The sequence below is a fragment of the Aspergillus lentulus genome (genome assembly GCF_001445615.1).
Source record: "Aspergillus lentulus DNA, contig: Alt16, strain: IFM 54703, whole genome shotgun sequence".
NCBI classification, from domain to species: domain Eukaryota; kingdom Fungi; phylum Ascomycota; class Eurotiomycetes; order Eurotiales; family Aspergillaceae; genus Aspergillus; species Aspergillus lentulus.
This window is the reverse complement of record NW_028322113.1, coordinates 2,900,444-2,920,181: the sequence shown is the minus strand read 5'-3', so window position 1 is coordinate 2,920,181 and position 19,738 is coordinate 2,900,444. Positions and strand designations below refer to the sequence as shown.

The following is a 19,738-nucleotide window of genomic DNA, read 5'->3' as shown; positions in this document are numbered from 1 at the left end:
TTGATTCAAGAGGGAGATGTTGAGGGAAGTTTCTTAAATAGTTTCTGGGCCTATATGGACCACCGCGTAGTCTGCTACTTTCTTCCTCGGGCAAGCATATCAATGGCATAGTCCATCCCAAACACACAAAAATGCAGGAATAGTTAGTTCATGTTATCGGAATACCATACAGCTCATTCACAACTTGCATTGTGTAAATAATTGTCACTATCAACATCCGAAAGGGTGGTTGGACCACTGGTGGTTGCGTATATTATATCACGTGACTATATATTGTCGAGCATCGACCAACAACAATCCATAGACGCAGTCCAGATGCTGCTGATCTTAGATATATTGTACTGACATTGGACGGAATATGACGTACTGCTTATTTGGTTGCCTCTACCGGCTGTCCTAGTTTGCCGGGATATACAGAGGACGTATATAACAGCTACTCAATGAAGCTACTCAGTGATATAGATCTCATAAGCAGGGAAATCTTCTGGTATAGTGGACGGATACAGAATGTTATCTATCCGGACGAGCATCGTAATTTATATTATGGGAAAGGGCGTGATCGTAGTCCCCTTGTCTGTAAGTCTCTTTATGTTTCTCCCAACGTGAGCCCTAAAGGGTCTGTATATCGTTGCGCATCGCCGAGACAACTAGCACGCCTTTACACACACGAAAACGAAATGCATCTTTTCCCTTGCAAAATTCTGCTCTCACGCTTCATCTGTGTTCAATATCCAGACCTGCAGGTGAAAACCCATATCAGCTTTCCAACTCTCCTGCGCAGCTTCACCGGACCCCTTACTGGGGCATTTGACGCCGGGCAAGCTTCAGAGGTATCTCCCCGTATTAAGAGATAGACTAAATATAAACCTCGTGTTGACGCGACTGCCTTTTTGAATCGGAATCCTTCCCAAAGGTCAAGAACGCAGGATACCTGCCCCCAGTGCCTTTGACATGGCTACCTGTAAGTGGACTTCCCAGTTCTCCGAATACATCAAGGAGGCACGAGGCAAGGCAGCCTTGATGACGAGATTGACCGTGATTGACTAACTGGTGTACAGACGAAACCGACCCGGAGATAGGTTTCGATCAGGACGACCCTAGGTACTGGCATGCCCTCCACGTCAACCTGCACCATGCAATCTTAGAAAAGGATATGGCCGAAGTCAAGCGCCTGTTGAGCTTGGGAGCCGACATCAATCTCAAAACTGAGCATGGCTACACTGCCCTGGATTGGGCGGATCATCTGAAAAACTTGGAAGTCGCCAAGTGCCTTCTTCAGGACATGAACATAAAATTGCACGGATATGTCGAAATCCTCAAGCATATCCGTGCCAAACGCCCGATCATTGTGCGAGCTCTCCTGGAGATGGGGGTCACTGGCATGCTCGCCAAAAACAAGCGATTCCACAGAGGTTTGATCCTGCAGGCTTGTCGGATCGGCCATCCGACTATACTCCAGATGCTGATCAACTGCATTCCCGGCTACATGATAACCGACTACAAACAAGTGTATTTGCAAGTAGCGGCGTCTGAGCATAACGACGATGTCCTGGAAATACTGCGCGCGAGGGCTCGTCAGGAAGAGGCGTGAAGAGAGAACTACTTCAGGCCCAAGGTAAGTCTACCACCCAAACTCATCATGGGTTAGAAACCTTGAAGCTGACTGCAATAGACCTCTGTGACTCCGGTTCAGCTGCCGCCAAGAGACCTAGAGTATGAGAAGATCTTCGATGAGTACATCAACCCGGACGCGTATCTTCCTTGAGTCAGAGTTGGAGTCCGTTGGCTTGTTGACTTTGTTGGCCTGCTATCGTGGCAGATGGTGGCATCTTTGTTTATCAGAGCGATGATTGAAAACGTGTCCATGCCTTTACGCAGATATGACTAGCGATTGAAACGAAATCCGAGACATTGTATCTGAACTTTTGCTCTTCTCCTTGCATAAAGCTGTCAAGGTCGTAGTGTCTTCCATGAGGTTCTTTCCAGAGGACATTCTGAAGTGAACACGAAGTGTCTGTATTCTTGGCGAACGAAAGTATTTCCCAAAACAGTCCCCGCTGTCGACTACTTAAAGCTTCATATGACTGCGGGCGTTTTATTGGCGCGAACATGTCGTGAACCGTATTAAGTGGATATTATTGAGTAGTATATAGGTAGATACGATCATATTTACTGACGACAAATAATTTTCAGTTGAAACAGTTATCGAGTTGCATTCTCCTCTAGAAGTTGAGCTGTGGTTAACCATCAGCATATATATTTCGACGTTCTCAGGTTATCTATACACCACGGCCATGTCTGAGATCTCAAACCAGGATATCTCCATACTCGTCTCGCAGGAGCTCTCACAGACTCCCTACGAGTGCTCCTCTCTCACCCGGCTCAGCGGAGGAACGGCCAACTTCGTCTATCGAGGTATTCTCGCTAGACCACTCCAGGATGGGACGAAAACGATTATCATCAAACACGGAGAGGAGTTTGTTGCTTCGAAGCGAGACTTCAAGCTTACTACAGATCGCTGCGTAAGTCTACAAGCAGAGAATCTACGGTACTCGTGCTGATCTAAAGCCAAAAGCTGTTCGAGGAGACAATCATAAAAGCCTTGAATGACTTCCCCGCTACAACCGAGACGGACACCGCCAATAATACCAGTTGCACAGTCAAGACCCCTCGCCTGTTTCAATTTAGTCATGATACCAATACTCAGATCCTCGAAGACCTGCCCGGAGCGCTGGACCTAAAGACTTTCATGCTCCTTCCCACGAACTCACAAAATGTCTCTCGCGAACTGGCCGCGTCTATCGGTCGTGCGTTGGGAAAGTGGCTGCTTGCTTTCCACACTTGGGTCTCGGAAGAGTCTCAGAAAGACCTGGTCAAAGCGATGGAGAAGAACGAGGTCATGCGCGATATCAAATTCATGATCAACTATGACAATCTCGCCAAGATGGTCGATCAATTCCCAGCATTGCTCAAAGAAAGCCAGCATATCTTCTGCGAAGTCAGGGACATGGCAGCGGCGGAGCTGGGCCGGAAAGATGGGAAGGGGTTTGGAGTGATTCACGGAGACTTTTGGTCAGGAAAGTAAGTTGATCCTTTCTGTTTACCTGGAAGAGTTCGATGGGATTAACGAATCTAGTGTTTTAATTCCAAGCACCGCATTGGATCAGCAGAACGATATTCCTCTCTTCGTGACGGACTGGGAATTATGTCACTGGGGTTCCCGAGCTCTCGATCTAGGTCAGATGGTCGCCGAGCTCTACCAGCTCAAGCATTTCAAGAACGTCGACGCAGGAGTCTGGCTCATTGAAGGACTGCTTGATGGCTACGGCCCGATCGACGACGATATGGCTTTCCGGATCGCCATCCATGTCGGCGTTCACTTCCTTTGCTTGGGCAGTACCGTTCCCGGTTGGGGAACGAATGACCAAGTTGAAGAGGTGGTCAAGATTGGAAGAGATCTTGTGGTCAATGGTTGGCAGAAGGATCTGAACTGGTTTGGGGGAGGTTGGCTGAAGTGCTTATTCCCTGTGGCTTAGAGCTGGAGCGATCAGAAGGAGAAACGTATGAGCATGATCAACTCCAGCCAGAGGCGTCAACACTAGAATGGTCCAGGACATGGGATCGCTGTAAGCCAATCGGCAGCTGCAAGCAACCTACTCTTAAGAGCGACCACGGAAATTCGACTCGTACATGAGCAGAGTAGTCAACAGACAAAATGGACAGCGATTGGCTAGCATGATAAATTGGCGCCTATATCTGTATTTGTCTACGGAGTGAGGTTTGTTCGGAGTTCTTCAGCATGCAGCATTTCAAAGGTATGGGTGGTTCTTTTGAACTTGTATTTGTACAGGTCGCAGATCACAAGTAGCGAGCATGTATTAAGAGGCGAAAAGGCCATTAAGATGTTCTAGACTAGAGCTTCGCACGGAAAACGCTTTGAATGGAATCTAGGCCAGAAGGCCCATCATAAATCTGTTGCTCAACGGCTCGGGTATTGATCTAGTCAAGGTCAGTAGCTGGCTGAAGGGAAACACTCAAGGTGCCGACTTCAGATTCCGAGATTGAGGGAGGATCAACTTACGTGCTGTGGTCCTAAATCCTCCACCCTTTCGACACCAAGCAGTCGCATGCAAGTCTTGGTTTCGTCGGCAAGGACTAAAAATTATGTCAGCCTATGTGCTTCTGACTACTCCTGAGGGTAAAACATACTCTGCAATGTGCGCTTAACACCCTCGACACCACCGGCTCCCAAGCCCCAAAGGGCAGGCCGTCCGATTCCTACAGCTTTGGCACCTAGACAAAGGGCTTTCACAACATCTGTGCCGCGTCGAATGCCACCATCTACCCAGACATCGAGCTTGTCGAAGACCTCGGGGCAGTATTTCCGGATCTCTAAGAGAGTGTGGACCGCAGGAGGAGCCGTGTCAAGGGCTCGGCCGCCGTGATTCGATAGAATGATACCCTTCACTTGCGGAGTGTGAAGCGACGCAATGTAGGCGTCCTCATGTGTTTGGAGGCCCTTGAGAACAATAGGCAAATCTGTGTGCTTAGCCAACCACGGTAAAGTATCCTTCCAAGTGAGAGATGGGTCTGTTCCGGCAAACAATTGCTTTCCAACACCCCCAGCTTGGCTCACATTCGGAGTACCATCTGCGGCTTTGTCTGCCGCCTTCGCAGCACTGGGAACGGGCATTGACGCAGCAATGTTGTTGCCTCGCTCGTCGTCCTCTCGTTTACCGGGAACGGGAGCATCAAGGGTGAGAACGATGAACTTGATTGCCTTCAGCTTATTGATGCGCGCCAGCATCGCTTCACTCTTCTTACGGTCGATCTGAACATAGATTTGCCATCCAAAGACCTGATCTGGAGCCGCATCCTTGACAATTTGCTCTGGTGTCATGGATGCATTGTTGGAAATGATTTGCATAGCTCCGAAGCTCCGACACGCCTCTGCAATGCCTGCCTCACCTGCTGGATGGCCCAGGCGAGCCATAGCAGCAGGCGCTACATATATTGGCATTCCAAGCTTGTGTCCAAGAAAAGAGGTATCCAAATCGCATTTCGTGCAGTCGATAAACACTCTTGGTCGCAAAATGATGGATCTGTACACCTCGGTATTGAAGCGCTTGGAGATTTTATCATCGGATGCTGAGTAGTAGTAGGCCCAGGCCTTTTTGCTGACATTCTTTGTGGCTACTTGCTCAATATCGTCCATGTTGAGGAGTGCTTCCATGGGGACCTGCCCTTGGCTCTCCTCGGCTACCGCTGGGGAAGGCTCTGCCTGTACCTTGGGTAGCGTATCCGGGTTGACGGTTCCTAGCAATGCCTCAGGCTTGAGATTCTCCTCGAGAATGCCCGGAGGATGGATGGGATCGTATTCCTCAGTAGCATCTTTCCCAGCAAGCTTGAGAATGATCTTGGCACCACCAGGATGTTCGGAAAGAAAGTCTGTGACCTGGAGGTCGTGTCAATCAAAACGAACCAATCTCAAGTAGAGGATAAATGCTGAAGGATACATACATCGTAGACCTTTCCATACAAAATCACCCAACAACTGTCGGGAGTATTATGTTTCGCGACTGAGCATTACGATGATATGGTTAGCCGACATCTTTGACCAATTGACAGAACATCGACATGGAACTCTTGATGGATGTCTAAGGTGTAATGTACCTTCTGCAGCGTCAAATACCTTCCCCATTTTGATGGTATTGACGAAGTGGTAATCACAACTCCTGCGACTGCGTGAAGATCAAAGATATGGGCAAAGGAGGAGAAATGGCCACGACAAGAAAAGGAACAGAAAAAGTCGGTGAAATTGTACCCGACAGGCTACCTAGTTAGCAGATATACATTTGTTGTCCGATGTCCAAGTTATCAAAAGCCACCATGATCGAATTACGGGGTCCCCATCCAGTCGCTCGGACAAGAGGCCGACGTGGGGGGGCAGCTCCATCAATTCCATCGAAAAAGGAACGAGTCCTTGGCTGAGGAAGAATGGGGGGAGAACCGGTGATTGAACATTACTGCATTGGGCAAAGTCGAAAGCCGACGCTGGGGTTTGTGTTTGTCCTGTTTGTTGGCCGCTTAGAGAAGGATGAGATGAGGACTATGTTGGGACTAAACAAAATGATAATGGTAGGATCATAGGAGATTCCAAGGAAGTATGGTAGAAGAAGGTACTTGCTCAGATTCGAAGAGTTACAAGATATGACCACATTCCGTTGCTGAATTCTGTTGGTAAGGGTATCTTGTGTTGAGCAAGCAATTGACAGGGATTATGATGCCCTTCCATATGGCGCCGTCTTTGCTCTGGGGGATCCACGTGAGCTCCGAAAGTGACGTTTTCTCTTCACGGAAACTTCTGGAGTTCGTATCAACCTACTCTCGGGACTCAACTTCCAGCTAAAATTGGAGTATCGTGTATTCTTAGAAGAAGGCAAAGAGCTCGGTAATAGGATTGGGCAGTCGAATAGCCCAGCTATTATCAACTCCGTTGTGGTTTGTCGCTCTACAGTCTGCTGTCCCTGTGTCACTTGAATTAGCGGGTTCATACAATCCAACCCTGCCTGACACGTCGCTATGTTCGAGGTACGTCTTGTGCATCCCTGAAATCAGCATACAAATTCCTTCACTTAGTTTGGCCATGTTGATAAGCATTGTTGACTTTTATTACGCCGCTTTTCTGTGCTATGATTCTGACGTGTACCAGCGGCGCGCAGCTGACCGGTATCATCTCCGGATGCATCGTGCCCGGACGGTCGCTCTAACATCGGATGAGATTGTCGAAGTACGAGCCGCGCAACGGACTTTTGAAGGCGCTTATGTCCGGACAGCACTGTCACAATTCTCGTTCGCCCTCGTTGTCCTCAAGATCTTCACCAGCGAATTCTACAGCACCGGAGCTCTCTTTGCTATCTATGGAACGGGCGTACTCATCATCGGTCTTTTCCGTCGTCAGCAGGGAAACCGACAGTTCTTTTCCGAAGTCGGAGAAGACGGTGTTCATCACCACAAATTCAAGACGAGTGGGAATGCAGTGCTGGTCCTTACAGCCCTGAGTGTGGCTGCGTATGCGACCCTCATCGCGCTGACTGTGCGGCTGGGCCGATAAGTCCAGGGCAGCGGACAGCAAGGGGCGTCGCGTAACCTAATCTCTATCAATCCATCTAACTGAAGAACGACGTGCGTCGGCAACTTTGGAGCCTCCCCCTGCGTGACTGCCAAGCGCCAAGAATTCCGCAGAATGCGACTGCTTGCTTCACCCTCAACCGGTATTTTTTCGCAATTATACGATCGGAGCGGAAGGTGAACCGACGGGGGGACCACGGAGACAATGAACTTCCAAGTTGATCCAGTGATGCCACTTGGAACTGCCAAGGCTGCCAAGGAGGTGTCTAACGGATAATAAAGGCCAAAAGTACATGCATCACAGCGGACACAATGCACTTAGTGTGATACAAGTAGGCTCGCTGTCATCCGTGCCCGACACGGAAGGATGCACAAGCATGGTCCTTCTGAGGGAGGCTATCTGAACCCACCTTCAGCCTCTGAACGTTGAGAGGGCAGGATGTTACGAGGACTGGCAACTGGCCAAGCTGCATCGCGCTTCTGGTAACCCTCGCTGAGCTGCAATGGTGAGTGGTGGACGGAATCCGAGTGAGGAGCAAGGGAGGCATGCAACCTAAACCAATGGGTCAGCAATGGGGCGATTTCGAAATGCTGAATGGCCTAGATTCTGGATGGGGCTGCACTAAGGCAGTCATCTAGACCCTTCGAGTTCGAACTTTGATACTCCGATCCCCGTTAGATAACGAGATAGGCGCTGCTTCATCGGGAGGGTGCGGCGAGCCGACAGTCAGGTCAGTAGCAATCACGACTGCGATGATGTGACATTGCTCCTCGAGTAGCTTTACACTCTGGCCATAAGTTATCGTAGATTATCATCGGTCGGAAGCTAAAATGCCAAATTTCAATGGTGGAAGACGGATGTCAATTTGGTCATGCAATTGCGGGCGTACGCTCGAATGTCCACGGGGATTCTTCCTACTTGTCAACATAATGAGCCGGCGAAATTGCCTATCCCTGGATCATGCACTCCGTACAGGATCAGCCTCTTCCCTCGCATCCTTACCTAGCCAAGCATTCTGAACTTGCCCGTACATCCATCGCAAACCCAAGCCAAGCCTTTCCCGGTTTTGTTATGGCCGATTATGCACATGGATAAATAGAGCGCTTCAACACGACAGCAACCATGATTAGAACAAATGCTTTCTTGTGCGCTGTCGAAGACTATTTATATGTTCTTTTCTCACATCTTTATGATAATTATTAACTAGCTGATTTGAGTAGACATTATTTGACATCATTCATACATCGCGGCGGTGATCAGCCTTCCGAAGATCCACTGTGGGAATCACTATCCTCAAGACCCCAGAAGTGACTTCATCAGGGAAAAGGATAGGTAGACAACAATATAACTTTTCCCTGTCGCTGTAATCAGAGAACACATCTGACTACCTACTATTTTCTTGCTTCTCGAAAGTGCCATTCTGATCCATAGTCCGATCACGTTCTGCCCTGTCCTTGCCTTGCGAACTGGCTTGCCGGCGCACCCGCATCCAATCAGCCGGAGCTTCCTGGCCATCCACGGATTATCTGACTTTGAATGGGAACAACTGCTCTTTCAGCGGCAGGTTAAATCTGGACGGTCCACACTCTGTATAACCTGGCAAAGTGACTGTTGTTCACTGTCCTTTATAAAACTTCTTGTCCCGGAAATCTCTCCCTCACAGCAGTGAATTCAGTTCGTCGATAGCAGTGACGTTCTGTTTGCTGTTGGTGGACTCGTTACCTTACCTGGTATTATTGCTGCTTCCGCCCACCCACCACTTGTTTTTCCCTCTCTCTTTGCACCCCTCGCCTCATTGTCCTGTGACTCAGGCCTGATCGATCCGGGTGCATTCCAAGTTGCTTCTCACATTTCTCGCAAGATAAGAAACGCTCCTTTTTGTTAGCCACAACCCTGAAACCTCATCTTTGTCTTATTTAAATTTCCTCTCTTCCCCTCCCCTTTGCATCCCTGCTGTTCTGCGGGGATGGCACAGCAACATTCAGACATTGCGCGTTCCGCGATCATCACATCAGCCTCGTCGCCTGAATATCAGCGAAACGGCGTCACATCGAATGGAAACAATCATGCAGGTTCTAATAAGAACGGGACGGGGAAAGACGCCAGTCTTATGCCGCCGAAGACTCTAGTCGGACGAGCGCTAGGGAACGAACTGCATTCCGATGCCCACAAGGGATCGCGCGCATCTAAGGACGGTGTCGGGTTCGCCCTAACAGACACTCCGATTTCTACCGCACCTCCGTCTCCACAGATGTATGTTTCCCTTTTCGTTTCCTCCAATGATTTCCTATGACTTGACTGCGTTTTTCTTTTCTTGATCTGGACCTCGGGTTATCTCGAATTCTAGATCGTGCTGATTGCAGCCCAAAAGCCACTTTGTTTGGGTGCCTGATCGGCAGTTCTCGTGGCGGATCTATCCTCCCCCGAACCTACCTTGCTTGTATAGCCGAACTATGTTTCATTTGCTCATGTCGTTCTAAGACTTTCTCATTATTTGCTTTTTATTTGTCTCGGATCATATCCTCGTTGTATCAATCTGGTTTCTCCGCTTGGATCGATTCTGTGAGAACGTGCTCCGTACTGACAAAAATGCTGAATATAGCAATGGCGTTAGCCAGGTGTCGACCCCGAGTCGGGTCCGTGCCACCACCCTCGATATCCCAGGTCTGACCAAGTCCAAAGTGTCTCCCGATGGACGTATCGCTCAGAGAGATCTCGGCTCCAAGCTGGTGATTGTCATGGTCGGCCTTCCTGCCCGAGGCAAGAGCTACGTTACCAAGAAGCTGGCTCGCTACTTGAACTGGCTGCAGCATGATACACAGATCTTCAATGTTGGAGAACGTCGTCGTGTCGCGGCTGGCAAATCTCCGTCTCCGGCCAAAGCCATGGGGCCTCGTGACAAGCGTGCATCTGTGCACAGGGATCTCGTGGATTCTGTGCGACGTCTCAGTGTCAGCGTGGGCACGATGAACACACAGCCCTCTAAGACTGAGACCTCGCCTCCCGAGGCTGCTACCTCGCCCCCGGAAATCAACGGTCTCCCACCACCGGTTGTTCCCGCTAAGATTCTTGTCAATGGGCAGGAAGAAGATCCCTCTATGCAACAGGAGGGTAGCACGATCATCAATTCTATCGATGCGGGACCGGACAACCATCAGGCGGTCACGGAAGCATCACCGGAGCAGATCGATCAATCGGCGTCGTTCTTTGACCCACAGAACCAACGTGCTGTCAAGCTGCGGGAACAGGTTGCCCTGGATACCCTGGATGAGCTCTTAGACTACATCCTGGTGCAGGGTGGCAGTGTGGGTATCCTCGATGCCACCAACAGTACCCTCGAGCGCCGCAAATTGATCGTCGACCACATTCGCCAAGTCGCTGGCCCTGAGCTTGGTATTTTGTTCTTAGAGAGCAGCTGTGTGGATCCAGAGCTCCTGGAAGCCAACATGCGTCTCAAGCTGTCGGGCCCGGACTACAAAGGTCAAGACCCCGTGAAGTCGTTGGAAGATTTCAAGAAACGTGTAGCCCTATACGAGAAGTCCTACGTCCCTCTTGGAGAGTATGAAGAAAAGCACAACATGGCATATATTCAAATGATCGATGTCGGACGCAAAATCGTCTCTCATCAAACCCATGGCTTTCTTTCCTCGCAGGTCGTCTATTATCTCTTGAATTTCAACCTCTCTCCGCGCCAGATCTGGATCACACGTCATGGCGAGAGTAAGGACAACCAGCTGGGCCGGATCGGAGGCGATTCCGAAATTAGCGAAAACGGGCGCCGTTATGCCAAAGCTCTGACCCGTTTCATCGATTATCAACGGCATCAATGGGAACAGTTACAGCAACAGAAGAATATGCTGCGGCACTTCCCCCCACGTCCCGGTGACAGCACGCCTCCCAACCCCTCCTACATCCCAAGGGATCGGCCGCGTAACTTCTGCGTGTGGTCGTCAATGATGAGGCGCTCGGTTCAGACGGTCGAAGGATTCAACGAAGATGAGTACGATGTCAAACAGATGAAAATGTTGGATGAGCTGTATGCTGGAGAGATGGAGGGCATGACATACGACGAAATTCGCGAAAAGTATTCCGAAGAGTACGCGATCCGCAAGAAGAACAAACTGTTCTATCGTTATCCCGGGCCTGGAGGCGAAGGGTATCTGGATGTCATCAACCGCCTTCGCGCTGTGATCATCGAGGTGGAGCGGATGACCGACCACGTCTTGATTGTCACCCATCGGTCGGTGGCGCGCGTTCTGCTCGCTTACTTCCGTGGACTGAAGCGGGATGAAGTTGCCGACCTGGACGTGCCTCTAGGAATGCTGTACATGCTCGAACCCAAGCCTTACGGCGTGGACTTTAAGGCCTATCGCTACAATCCTGATACCGATTGGTTTGACCATATTCCCGGCTTTGAACTGAGCCAGGCCCCCACTTATTGATTCGACTGATGAAGCCGTCGGCTTGCTATCCTGGTTTTGGGCTTTCCAAATTGATCAGTCTTCTATGCTTGATTCATGACCCCTCTTTGCTATGATTCGGTCTTTGCGTTTGCCAATGTCATGATTCTGTCTTTTTCATCAACCTTGTATTATCATTGAAAGATCCCTTGTGGTTTCCTTGTTTAGGTGTGTCATGGATAGCGGGAGTCTCTGTGATGAGTTGTTTTTATCTCCAATCAACGATGTCCTTGTGTGCTCGCATGGAACGGCGTTGAGGTGGACTTGTACTTGATGCCATCAGTGCTCAACTTCTGCTTCAAGTGATGTTTGCTAGAAATGTGGTCCTTCCCGTCTAGCTCTTATGATATGTGATGTGATTTAACCTGGCTCTCTAACGCGACTTAGTTTATGCATACTCTACAACATTAGACGTGTTCAATAAATATTCTAGAGATTTCCTAGATTAAGAGATTTGCTTGACTTTCTCAAACACCTCCAGGAAGGTTTCCGGCTCATCCGCGCCCTCGATGGCATATTGCCCTTGCACGGTGAAATACGGGACCCCAGTGACCAAGCGGCGTCGCGCTCGTTCGGCCTCGAGGTCCACTTCCTTTCCTCCTTCATCGCCAGACTCCAGGAACTTCTCAACCTCCCCGCGGTCCAATCCGGCCGCCGCCGCGGAATCAACCAGCACCCTCCGATCCGTAATATTCTTCTCCTCCTCAAAGTAGGCGCGGAAGAACTGCTCAGCGACCCTCGTCTGCAGCCCACCCAGCTTCTCCTCGCTCGCGTCCCCGTTAGTCGCAGCCGCAGCACCCTCTCGAGCCCTCGCCTCTTTCTCCTTCAAGCCCGCATACCAAAGCACCCGGTGCGAATCACGGGTATTCCCCGTCTTGCCACCAAACTTGAACGCGATGCCGTCGGTCTCGCCCGCGGCCGTCAGGCGCGAGAAAATCGCCGCGACTCGACCCTCGCCGAACTTGGAGGCGTAGAGCTCGCGCTTGTCCACGCCGGGATACTCCGGGGAAGACGGGTTCAGGTAGAAGGCGTGCCAGGTGAGGGTGAAAGTGTCGGATGGGAACCTGGCTTTATGGGCTGTGATGGCCCGCGAGAGACGGCGGTAGCCGACGTAGCACCACTTCCATGGGTTAGACTTAGGGATTAGGTGGAGTATACGGGGTGCGTACCGGACAGACGGTGTCGGAGATGATTTGGATGTTGATGTTGGTCATGATGTTTGAAGTCAAGAGTTAGTGGCAGTGGCAGTCATTCAAAATGTAATAAATACGTCTATGGATTAGAGCTTTATATTGTTCTGGCACTCCGTAACTGAGGTATATTTATTTGGCTTTGCTTGGAGATGATTTGTCAGCAGCTTTATTTCCTTTGTGCTCGCGGGTCATACTGAACCATTTGATTGATTTACAAGTAGTTGGGTATGCTGTTGAGTGTGAGAAAGTCTTGGACCAAATCTAGTGAATATATCCTCATAACCAGCTGTAGCCCTTGTAGTTTTTGTCCACTTACTGCTTAATATTACCGATCTCCGGTGTGACGACATCATCAGCCAAGAAAGGAAACCCAGGGAAATAACAGAGTAGTACTCCGCCTGCATAAACGCTACAGCACCCTGGCAATGCTTTCCGTAAATACAATGATCAATTGCTTGCCCCTTTACTGTTTATACCGCGTCGGCTCTCTCTCCTATAAGCTTAGCTACCGGCGATATGGCAAATCAACCCTGTAGTATCGGTCGCCCACCTTGAACTATACATATCTAGTGGGCGATGAGCCATTCCAATGTATGGCCCGCACCAGTCAGGACCCATCTAGGTTGGTGGCCAAGAAAACTAGGAGGTCAAGAAAATCGTTACCAAGTAGAGAGGTATTACCACAAGACTTGATAATATGTAAGAAGGCTGAGGGCGAGCATAACCTCCTGACGTTGAATGTCAATGGTACCTTCGATGTTTCCGTTCTGGTCCCTTGTTGCCCTTTGCCTCTGGTCTCTTTACCTGTATTCCGAACGGGCCAATGGCGGCAGGAATTTGTTGGTAAATGGCGTTGGTTCTTTGGCAAGTCTGTTTGCTTAGGGCTTCATTCATAGTACCCCTATGGTTATGGATTGATTCTGTATCGATATTCACAATTCATCAAAGAACCATTCAATCATTCTCATCTGCATTCACTGGCTCAGCAGCCTCAGCAGTGATATAGCTGTATATATGGAGACGCTCATCCCCAGTTCTGTTCTTCTTCTTCTTCTTCTTCTATGCCAACAAGATGTCTTACCAAGATGCTACCGACATCCATGCTCTTATCCTTGCCATATGCTGGAACGCCATTGTCCGAACACCTCTTGGATCAATCCAGGGCTGGATTCCGCTGCGCCGTGTCCTCTGAGCAAAAGCTTACGGAGCTATTGCAGCTTGCCCGTTTTACATTCGGTGCTGGATTGGCACATGTCCTCCTCCTTCGTGCTCCTCCCACCATCAGTTGGTTTAAGCAACTCACCACCGCTGTTCCAAAGGACGCCTGGGGTATATACATCCTTATACTGCAGAAGTCTGGGGGGAATCATGCATCTACCTCGGCAGCTCCACTGCTACTGACCGCGGATTACGCACTCGCATCCAACAGCATACTGTTGGAAAACTTGTTCTACGATTTGTCGAAGAAGCAAAAACCAATGGCTACATTACCATTCATATGAGTGGGCTGTTTTATATGGCTACTTGCTACATGTCCTCCATGCCGCTACTCCCCCACCTCTTCAGTGGTTTCTGGATATCACTCGTGATATTCCTAAAGGCGCACGGGGTATTTATGTCCTGGTACTTCAGAAGGCTGGTGGGAAGCCATGCATCTACATCGGCTCCTCAACTGCTACTTATCGCGGTCTTCGAACCCGAATTCAAAACCACCAACAAGGAATACTGGTCCCAGGATATGTAGAGAAGGCTAGGAACAATGGTCATGCCATCATTCATATGGCTGTACTGGGGTACATACAGATCCCTGAACCTCATGACATTGGAATATTTCGTAGTTTCATCCTCATCCTTGAGGCGTGAGAACCTCGCTCCTAGGTATATCTAGGAAGCTAAGAATAATGGTCATAACATCATTCATATGACCTTACTTGGGCATATGCTTATTCCGGCTCCGAAGGAGGTACCGACATTCCGGTCCCTCATTCATCGTCGAGGCTTGTTTCCTGTATGTTCTGGGCAATGCGATCAAAGGACAAGTCCTATGGCTTTCCTGAAGGGTTATGGTCGTGGTCCTCTTTTAAATGGAGGGCATTGTGTTCGCACATCCCCCTGCTGAAGTCCTCGGGAGCATCATCTACAGATATCGCGAAGCCCTCCAGAAGGTAGTGATAAGAGGCCTTCATGGTTACTGCCGACTATACGCCAGAGCAGCTGGCCAAGATTGCCGCTTACACCAAAGAAGAGAACAATGTGATGCCGAGACAGACAGCAGTGGCGGCAAAACTACACTATTATGCCATCTGTAATATCTCTTATCAGGATAATGCTTCTCCTGTACGCCACAACAGAAACAAACAGCATCTCAAGACAGAAATGGGCGATGCCGAGAGACAAAAGGCAGCCGTGACTGCGAAGACTTACCACTGCGATGTCTGCAATGTGTCGTGTCGGGACTCAGCATCACTCAGGGGCTATAACAAGACAAAAGGACACGAGAAGAAGATGGGAATGGGCAATGCCGACTATTATTGTCTTGCGTGTGGCATCTCATTCCGCTTTCTTTCCGATCTCAACCGGCATAAGAAATCAAAAGCGCACATTCAAAGAACCACATGCTAACTTCAACCCAGAATATCTAACCACTGACACTCTTGATCTCCGCCATCTCCGGACTGCTTGTGGGCATGCCAAGTGTGCTCTCTCTTCTGCTGCTCAGACTGTATGTAGTACCATTGTACCAACCAAATGATACAAGGGTACATCATCTACCACTGTACATAGGAAGTTAGAGAGATCATCGAAGAGATTATCATACGGCCATACATGTCGTTCTACCATAACACAGACCTCAGTCTCTTCCTCCAACTTTGTTTCAGCGCACTGGCCGTGCAATCTACGGGCCGGTAATCATATGTCTTCGTCAAATATCCTGGCCTCAGGTCACTTTCGGCATGATTGGAGTGGAGTCTCTGTGTGGGGGTTTCGGACGTGGTTTCCTTCTTCTGGCTTCAGCTCATGATGGTGTGCGTGATGAGCGGCTAGTTCCACTCTCTAAGCGGACACATGAAAGGGAGGGCCCCGGGCATAATAGCCTCAAAGCTTGAACGGTGGATGCCTGCCAAGAATCCATGTTAAAAAGCTTCTATATAAAGTGCACCGAATAAGAAGCCCAGGCTCAACCGGCGGCTGGCTGCTTAGCCTGGCGCTGTGACTCACAGATGGACGCGTCTTGCAGGCTATGACTCTGCAGTAGACAGACAGAAGTCTTAACATCAGGAGCAACATTACGTGCCAGACAACACGCCACATTACTTGCTTCCACAGGAAATGGATTGCTCCTACATCCCAGAACATAGCAACGCCTGGGACCGCTTCTACCACCCCGATCCAGGCGACGAGTACCCCCCAACATTGGACGAAATTCGAATCCCTGCGGGAATTCGTCAATCGCTACGGGACCCCTCATGCCGTCGCAGCAGACGAAACTGCTTGTAAATTCATGTCTCTCTGCAATGATGACTGCCACGGTGGTATTGTCAATAAGGGCGAGCGCGTGGGGTGGTTATTGTGGGACGTGGGGACTGATACTGGACTGATGACTGACTAGGATATTAGACTAATGTACATGCACTGGCGCCTTTTATACAAATTGCTGAGCACAGTATCTTCCGATTTATAGGCAGGAAGGACCTCTCCGGGTGGGAATCTATGGAATACTCTGATTAAAATCTGTGGAAGGGAGATACCATGTTCTCACTGGATCACTGGGAGTTCTGGAGAGAACGACTGCGATGGTTTAGTGAACAAGATGAGCTTAAAGAAAGGACGTGTTGCGAAGCCTGGATGTTAGAGAAACTTATACAGAGTATTCAGCAACATAGTGAGCAGAATTTCGGAGCGGCCATATGACCTTGCATGTATGTTATACCCCTCTGTGAATATTAGGTTACAACATTATCAGTGTTACAATCACTCGAGGCAAAAACACAGACAATTAATCGCCGCAATCGACAACCATGCATATGAACATGCTTATATATATTCGTATCAATTACTTTTGGATATACAGCGACTCAATACAGGCTATCACAATCATACTCGCGTCAAGCATGGTAAAGACGTGCATTTACATTCCTTGTCCACCCTGGTTGACCAAGCGCCAGGTGTCTGGATGTTCCACTGGAGTAAATGAAACGTTGAACATAGGGGGCGTGTCAATGCCGGGCTGCTGCTCCCTGATCCTCTTCATAGTAGCCGAGTACTGCTTCAAGTTAGTTTCCGTATTCAAAATCTCCGAACTGATCAGACTTACCTTGAAGGCGAAATTCAGCACCAAGGCAATCGCCAGACCAATACACACCACAATAGGACCAAATGTGTTGTCCAGATCACGTCCGCTCCGCTGCCGGATGAGCCGGGACCGCTTTTCATACATGTACCATCCCCAAGCGGCGGCGAACAAGGCGAAAAAAGTGTAGACAATGGACAAGGCGCGAGCAATATCGTTGTGCTTGCCCGCAGCGTTGTACAAACCGAGAGACAGAGAAGAAAGCAGGATACTGACGTGCAGCCACTTGATAAAGGTTCGTTGGTTGGCAAGATATACCTTGCTCTCCACACGGACAGGGCCCGAATCCTTGATCCAGGTGACGGGTTCACTCACGCCAGGCGGCAGAACAACCGACTGTCGATGCGTGCGGCTGGATCGCGAGATGGGGAAAGAGGGGAAGAGTGCGGCCAAGCGGGACGACGTTATCGGCTGCGTTTCTCCCGGAGCACTCACCTCGGGCAATGTGCGGCCTTCTCCTTCCCGTATGGTAGGCCTGCTCGGCCGTGGTACAGGTTGCGAGGGCTGTCTTGTCCGCGCTGGGGAGCCCAGGTCCGAGAACATGGTAACCGGGGACCCAACCAGTGGGCGCACGGTAGGACTTGGCCGGTTGACCAGGAAGCTTCCGACGACCATATCATCCTCGGCACGCTTTGCAAGGCGTTCTTGTTCTTCTTGAAACGCTGTTTCGGGGTCGCGTCGGATGTCATTCTCCAGTTCGCTCAACCAGAAGGGGAAGCTATTGACATGGTCTTCAAATAGCTGAGCGACACCATGGACGAATTTCGAGAAGCGCGGCGCCTCCTTGACAAGATGGGAGACCATGAGCTCGTTGACCCACTCGACATGATGTGCGCTGCCCCGCAGTTTAATCTCCAGCAAAGCGTGTGGGAACCGATTGACCTCGCCGGTTCTGATGCCGTCGAAGGGGTACTGCATTTCGCTATCGTCGATATCCCTCCGGTGCCAATCGGTCGGGTCACGACACGGACGTTCTTCGTCCAGCGCGTCTTCCCTAATGAGCGCAAGGTTGGTGTCGAGGGAAATTCGAATGCGATCGTCACCAGGGATTTGGAAAGCAGTGCGGGTGTAATTGGCCCGAAGCATGGGCTGTAGGTTGTTCTCCTTGATGAATGACTGCAGCTCCTCAACATCCTTTTTGAGCGACTCCGCCTCCGCTGATTCGCCGTTATTCAAACCTTCCATTCGATGCAGCTGCTTCTCGAACGTATATTTGCCCTCAAGGAATTCCTGCACATGCTTCTCCTTAAGCTGCACTTTCACCTCTTTGCTATAGTCATCACTGGTCACAATCTTCTTTTCCAGGAAAATGGCGGGCGTATCCTTGAGATTCCCGGTCCACCGAAGCCTGAGAGACCCGGCTTCGGGGGCTTTGGCTACTTTCTGATTGTAGAGGTCGAACTGGGGGTTGTCGAAGTACAAAGATGTAATTGTGGGGTCCTCAGGAAGCGACTCAAAGTCTCTTGACGACTTGGGGTTGTAAATGAGCACAGGCAATCGGCGAAGAATGTAAGTCTTGACTTCCAGGATGTTGTCCTCATGGACCCAGAATTTGTACGATGAGTACGCATCCTGGCCAAAACGGGGCTCGCCGGCATCTTTAGCTTCGACTGCACCCTCACTCAGGATCTGGCGCACGAAGGAATACATCACTGATATCCGATGAACCAGAGGCGAATAGTCCTCGCTGTTGAAAGGGAGCTGCGATAGACGTACTTGCAGCAGTGGCCGTACGCGGTATCGTGCACCGCGCTTGCGGTCATGCTTCTTGGCAGCTTTGAGGAAACCGGTGAAATTGATGCGACTGTACTTCTGGAGCTCGCTAACTTCTTTGGCAATCTGGTCCAATTCCTGAAGAACTTCAGAAGCGACAGACTTCCTCTCCTTCTCGTCCACGGTGGCCGTCTCCTGATCCGCATTGGGTGCCAATGGCAGTAACTTGCTCTCACAAGCAGACGTACGCTCTTTCAGCTGCTGAGATGTCTCAACCTGGAAAGCATTGACCTTGTCAAGCTGCACATTGATCAGTTCCTGGACGAAGGCTTCCTCGTCCTGTTCTGTCCAGGGAGACTCTTCTGAGTCACTTGCGTCTTCGGTGACATCATGTTCTTTCAAGAGAACCTTCAATTTGTGATAGTCGATGTACTTCCCGCTCCAAGGGGGGTAAATGGAGTTTTTCAGCGTCTTGCCAAAACGCATGACGAATTGATAGGCTGATTTCGGTTGAATTGAGGTCTGACAGTTGCAATACTATATTCGGTCCAACTGTATGGGCTTGTTGGGGATAATGTCGAAGCGTCTCAACAAACAGCACAAGACATAAAGCGCATGAACGTGCTGTCAAAGAACAAAGCAAAGGAGACAGAAATTGCTTTCGGGCCTGATGAAAGGATTTTAAACGACTGAATCAACACTTGAGATCTGGTGGGTGGCCGGCACAGTCTAGCCTTCCAGCTAGTTTCATGAAGCTGTTATCAGGAAGTCCAAAGCATGCACGTGCTGCACTAGCCTGAAGCATCCTCAGCCAATCGCACACTGCATGACGTCGAGTTATTTCATTCTGCGGAAGGAAAAACGCTGCCACCGATTGGAAATGCAAATA

General features: G+C 49.9%; 7 protein-coding genes across 7 annotated transcripts; 4 read left to right on the top strand and 3 right to left on the bottom strand.

The window, feature by feature from the left end:
• Nucleotides 1-951: 951 nt before the first annotated feature.
• On the top strand, nucleotides 952-1,591 carry ALT_8406 (uncharacterized protein; the record flags this gene model as incomplete). Its single annotated transcript, XM_033561369.2, has 2 exons — nucleotides 952-961; nucleotides 1,059-1,591. 2 exons carry the CDS (start codon nucleotides 952-954, stop codon nucleotides 1,589-1,591), a joined length of 543 nt encoding a protein of 180 aa, XP_033417260.2.
• A 703-nt stretch (nucleotides 1,592-2,294) lies between these two features.
• ALT_8405 (phosphotransferase family protein) lies at nucleotides 2,295-3,536 on the top strand (the record flags this gene model as incomplete). The annotated part of the gene is made up of 3 exons (XM_033561370.2): nucleotides 2,295-2,522; nucleotides 2,576-3,081; nucleotides 3,137-3,536. The coding sequence occupies 3 exons, from the start codon at nucleotides 2,295-2,297 to the stop codon at nucleotides 3,534-3,536; spliced, it is 1,134 nt and encodes a 377-aa protein (XP_033417261.2).
• Nucleotides 3,537-3,912: 376 nt separating this feature from the next.
• On the bottom strand, nucleotides 3,913-5,701 carry ALT_8404 (FMN-dependent alpha-hydroxy acid dehydrogenase; the record flags this gene model as incomplete). Its single annotated transcript, XM_033561371.1, has 5 exons — nucleotides 3,913-3,999; nucleotides 4,082-4,155; nucleotides 4,210-5,455; nucleotides 5,521-5,579; nucleotides 5,674-5,701. 5 exons carry the CDS (start codon nucleotides 5,699-5,701, stop codon nucleotides 3,913-3,915), a joined length of 1,494 nt encoding a protein of 497 aa, XP_033417262.1.
• An 881-nt stretch (nucleotides 5,702-6,582) lies between these two features.
• Nucleotides 6,583-7,114, top strand: ALT_8403 (uncharacterized protein; the record flags this gene model as incomplete). Its single annotated transcript, XM_033561372.1, has 2 exons — nucleotides 6,583-6,591; nucleotides 6,713-7,114. 2 exons carry the CDS (start codon nucleotides 6,583-6,585, stop codon nucleotides 7,112-7,114), a joined length of 411 nt encoding a protein of 136 aa, XP_033417263.1.
• Nucleotides 7,115-9,098: 1,984 nt separating this feature from the next.
• On the top strand, nucleotides 9,099-11,574 carry ALT_8402 (6-phosphofructo-2-kinase PFK26; the record flags this gene model as incomplete). Its single annotated transcript, XM_033561373.2, has 2 exons — nucleotides 9,099-9,385; nucleotides 9,735-11,574. 2 exons carry the CDS (start codon nucleotides 9,099-9,101, stop codon nucleotides 11,572-11,574), a joined length of 2,127 nt encoding a protein of 708 aa, XP_033417264.2.
• A 463-nt stretch (nucleotides 11,575-12,037) lies between these two features.
• On the bottom strand, nucleotides 12,038-12,806 carry ALT_8401 (DsbA family oxidoreductase; the record flags this gene model as incomplete). Its single annotated transcript, XM_033561374.2, has 2 exons — nucleotides 12,038-12,712; nucleotides 12,762-12,806. 2 exons carry the CDS (start codon nucleotides 12,804-12,806, stop codon nucleotides 12,038-12,040), a joined length of 720 nt encoding a protein of 239 aa, XP_033417265.2.
• Nucleotides 12,807-16,914: 4,108 nt separating this feature from the next.
• ALT_8400 (SPX domain protein) lies at nucleotides 16,915-19,335 on the bottom strand (the record flags this gene model as incomplete). The annotated part of the gene is made up of 1 exon (XM_089600417.1): nucleotides 16,915-19,335. One exon carries the CDS (start codon nucleotides 19,333-19,335, stop codon nucleotides 16,915-16,917), a length of 2,421 nt encoding a protein of 806 aa, XP_089455310.1.
• Nucleotides 19,336-19,738: the final 403 nt, after the last annotated feature.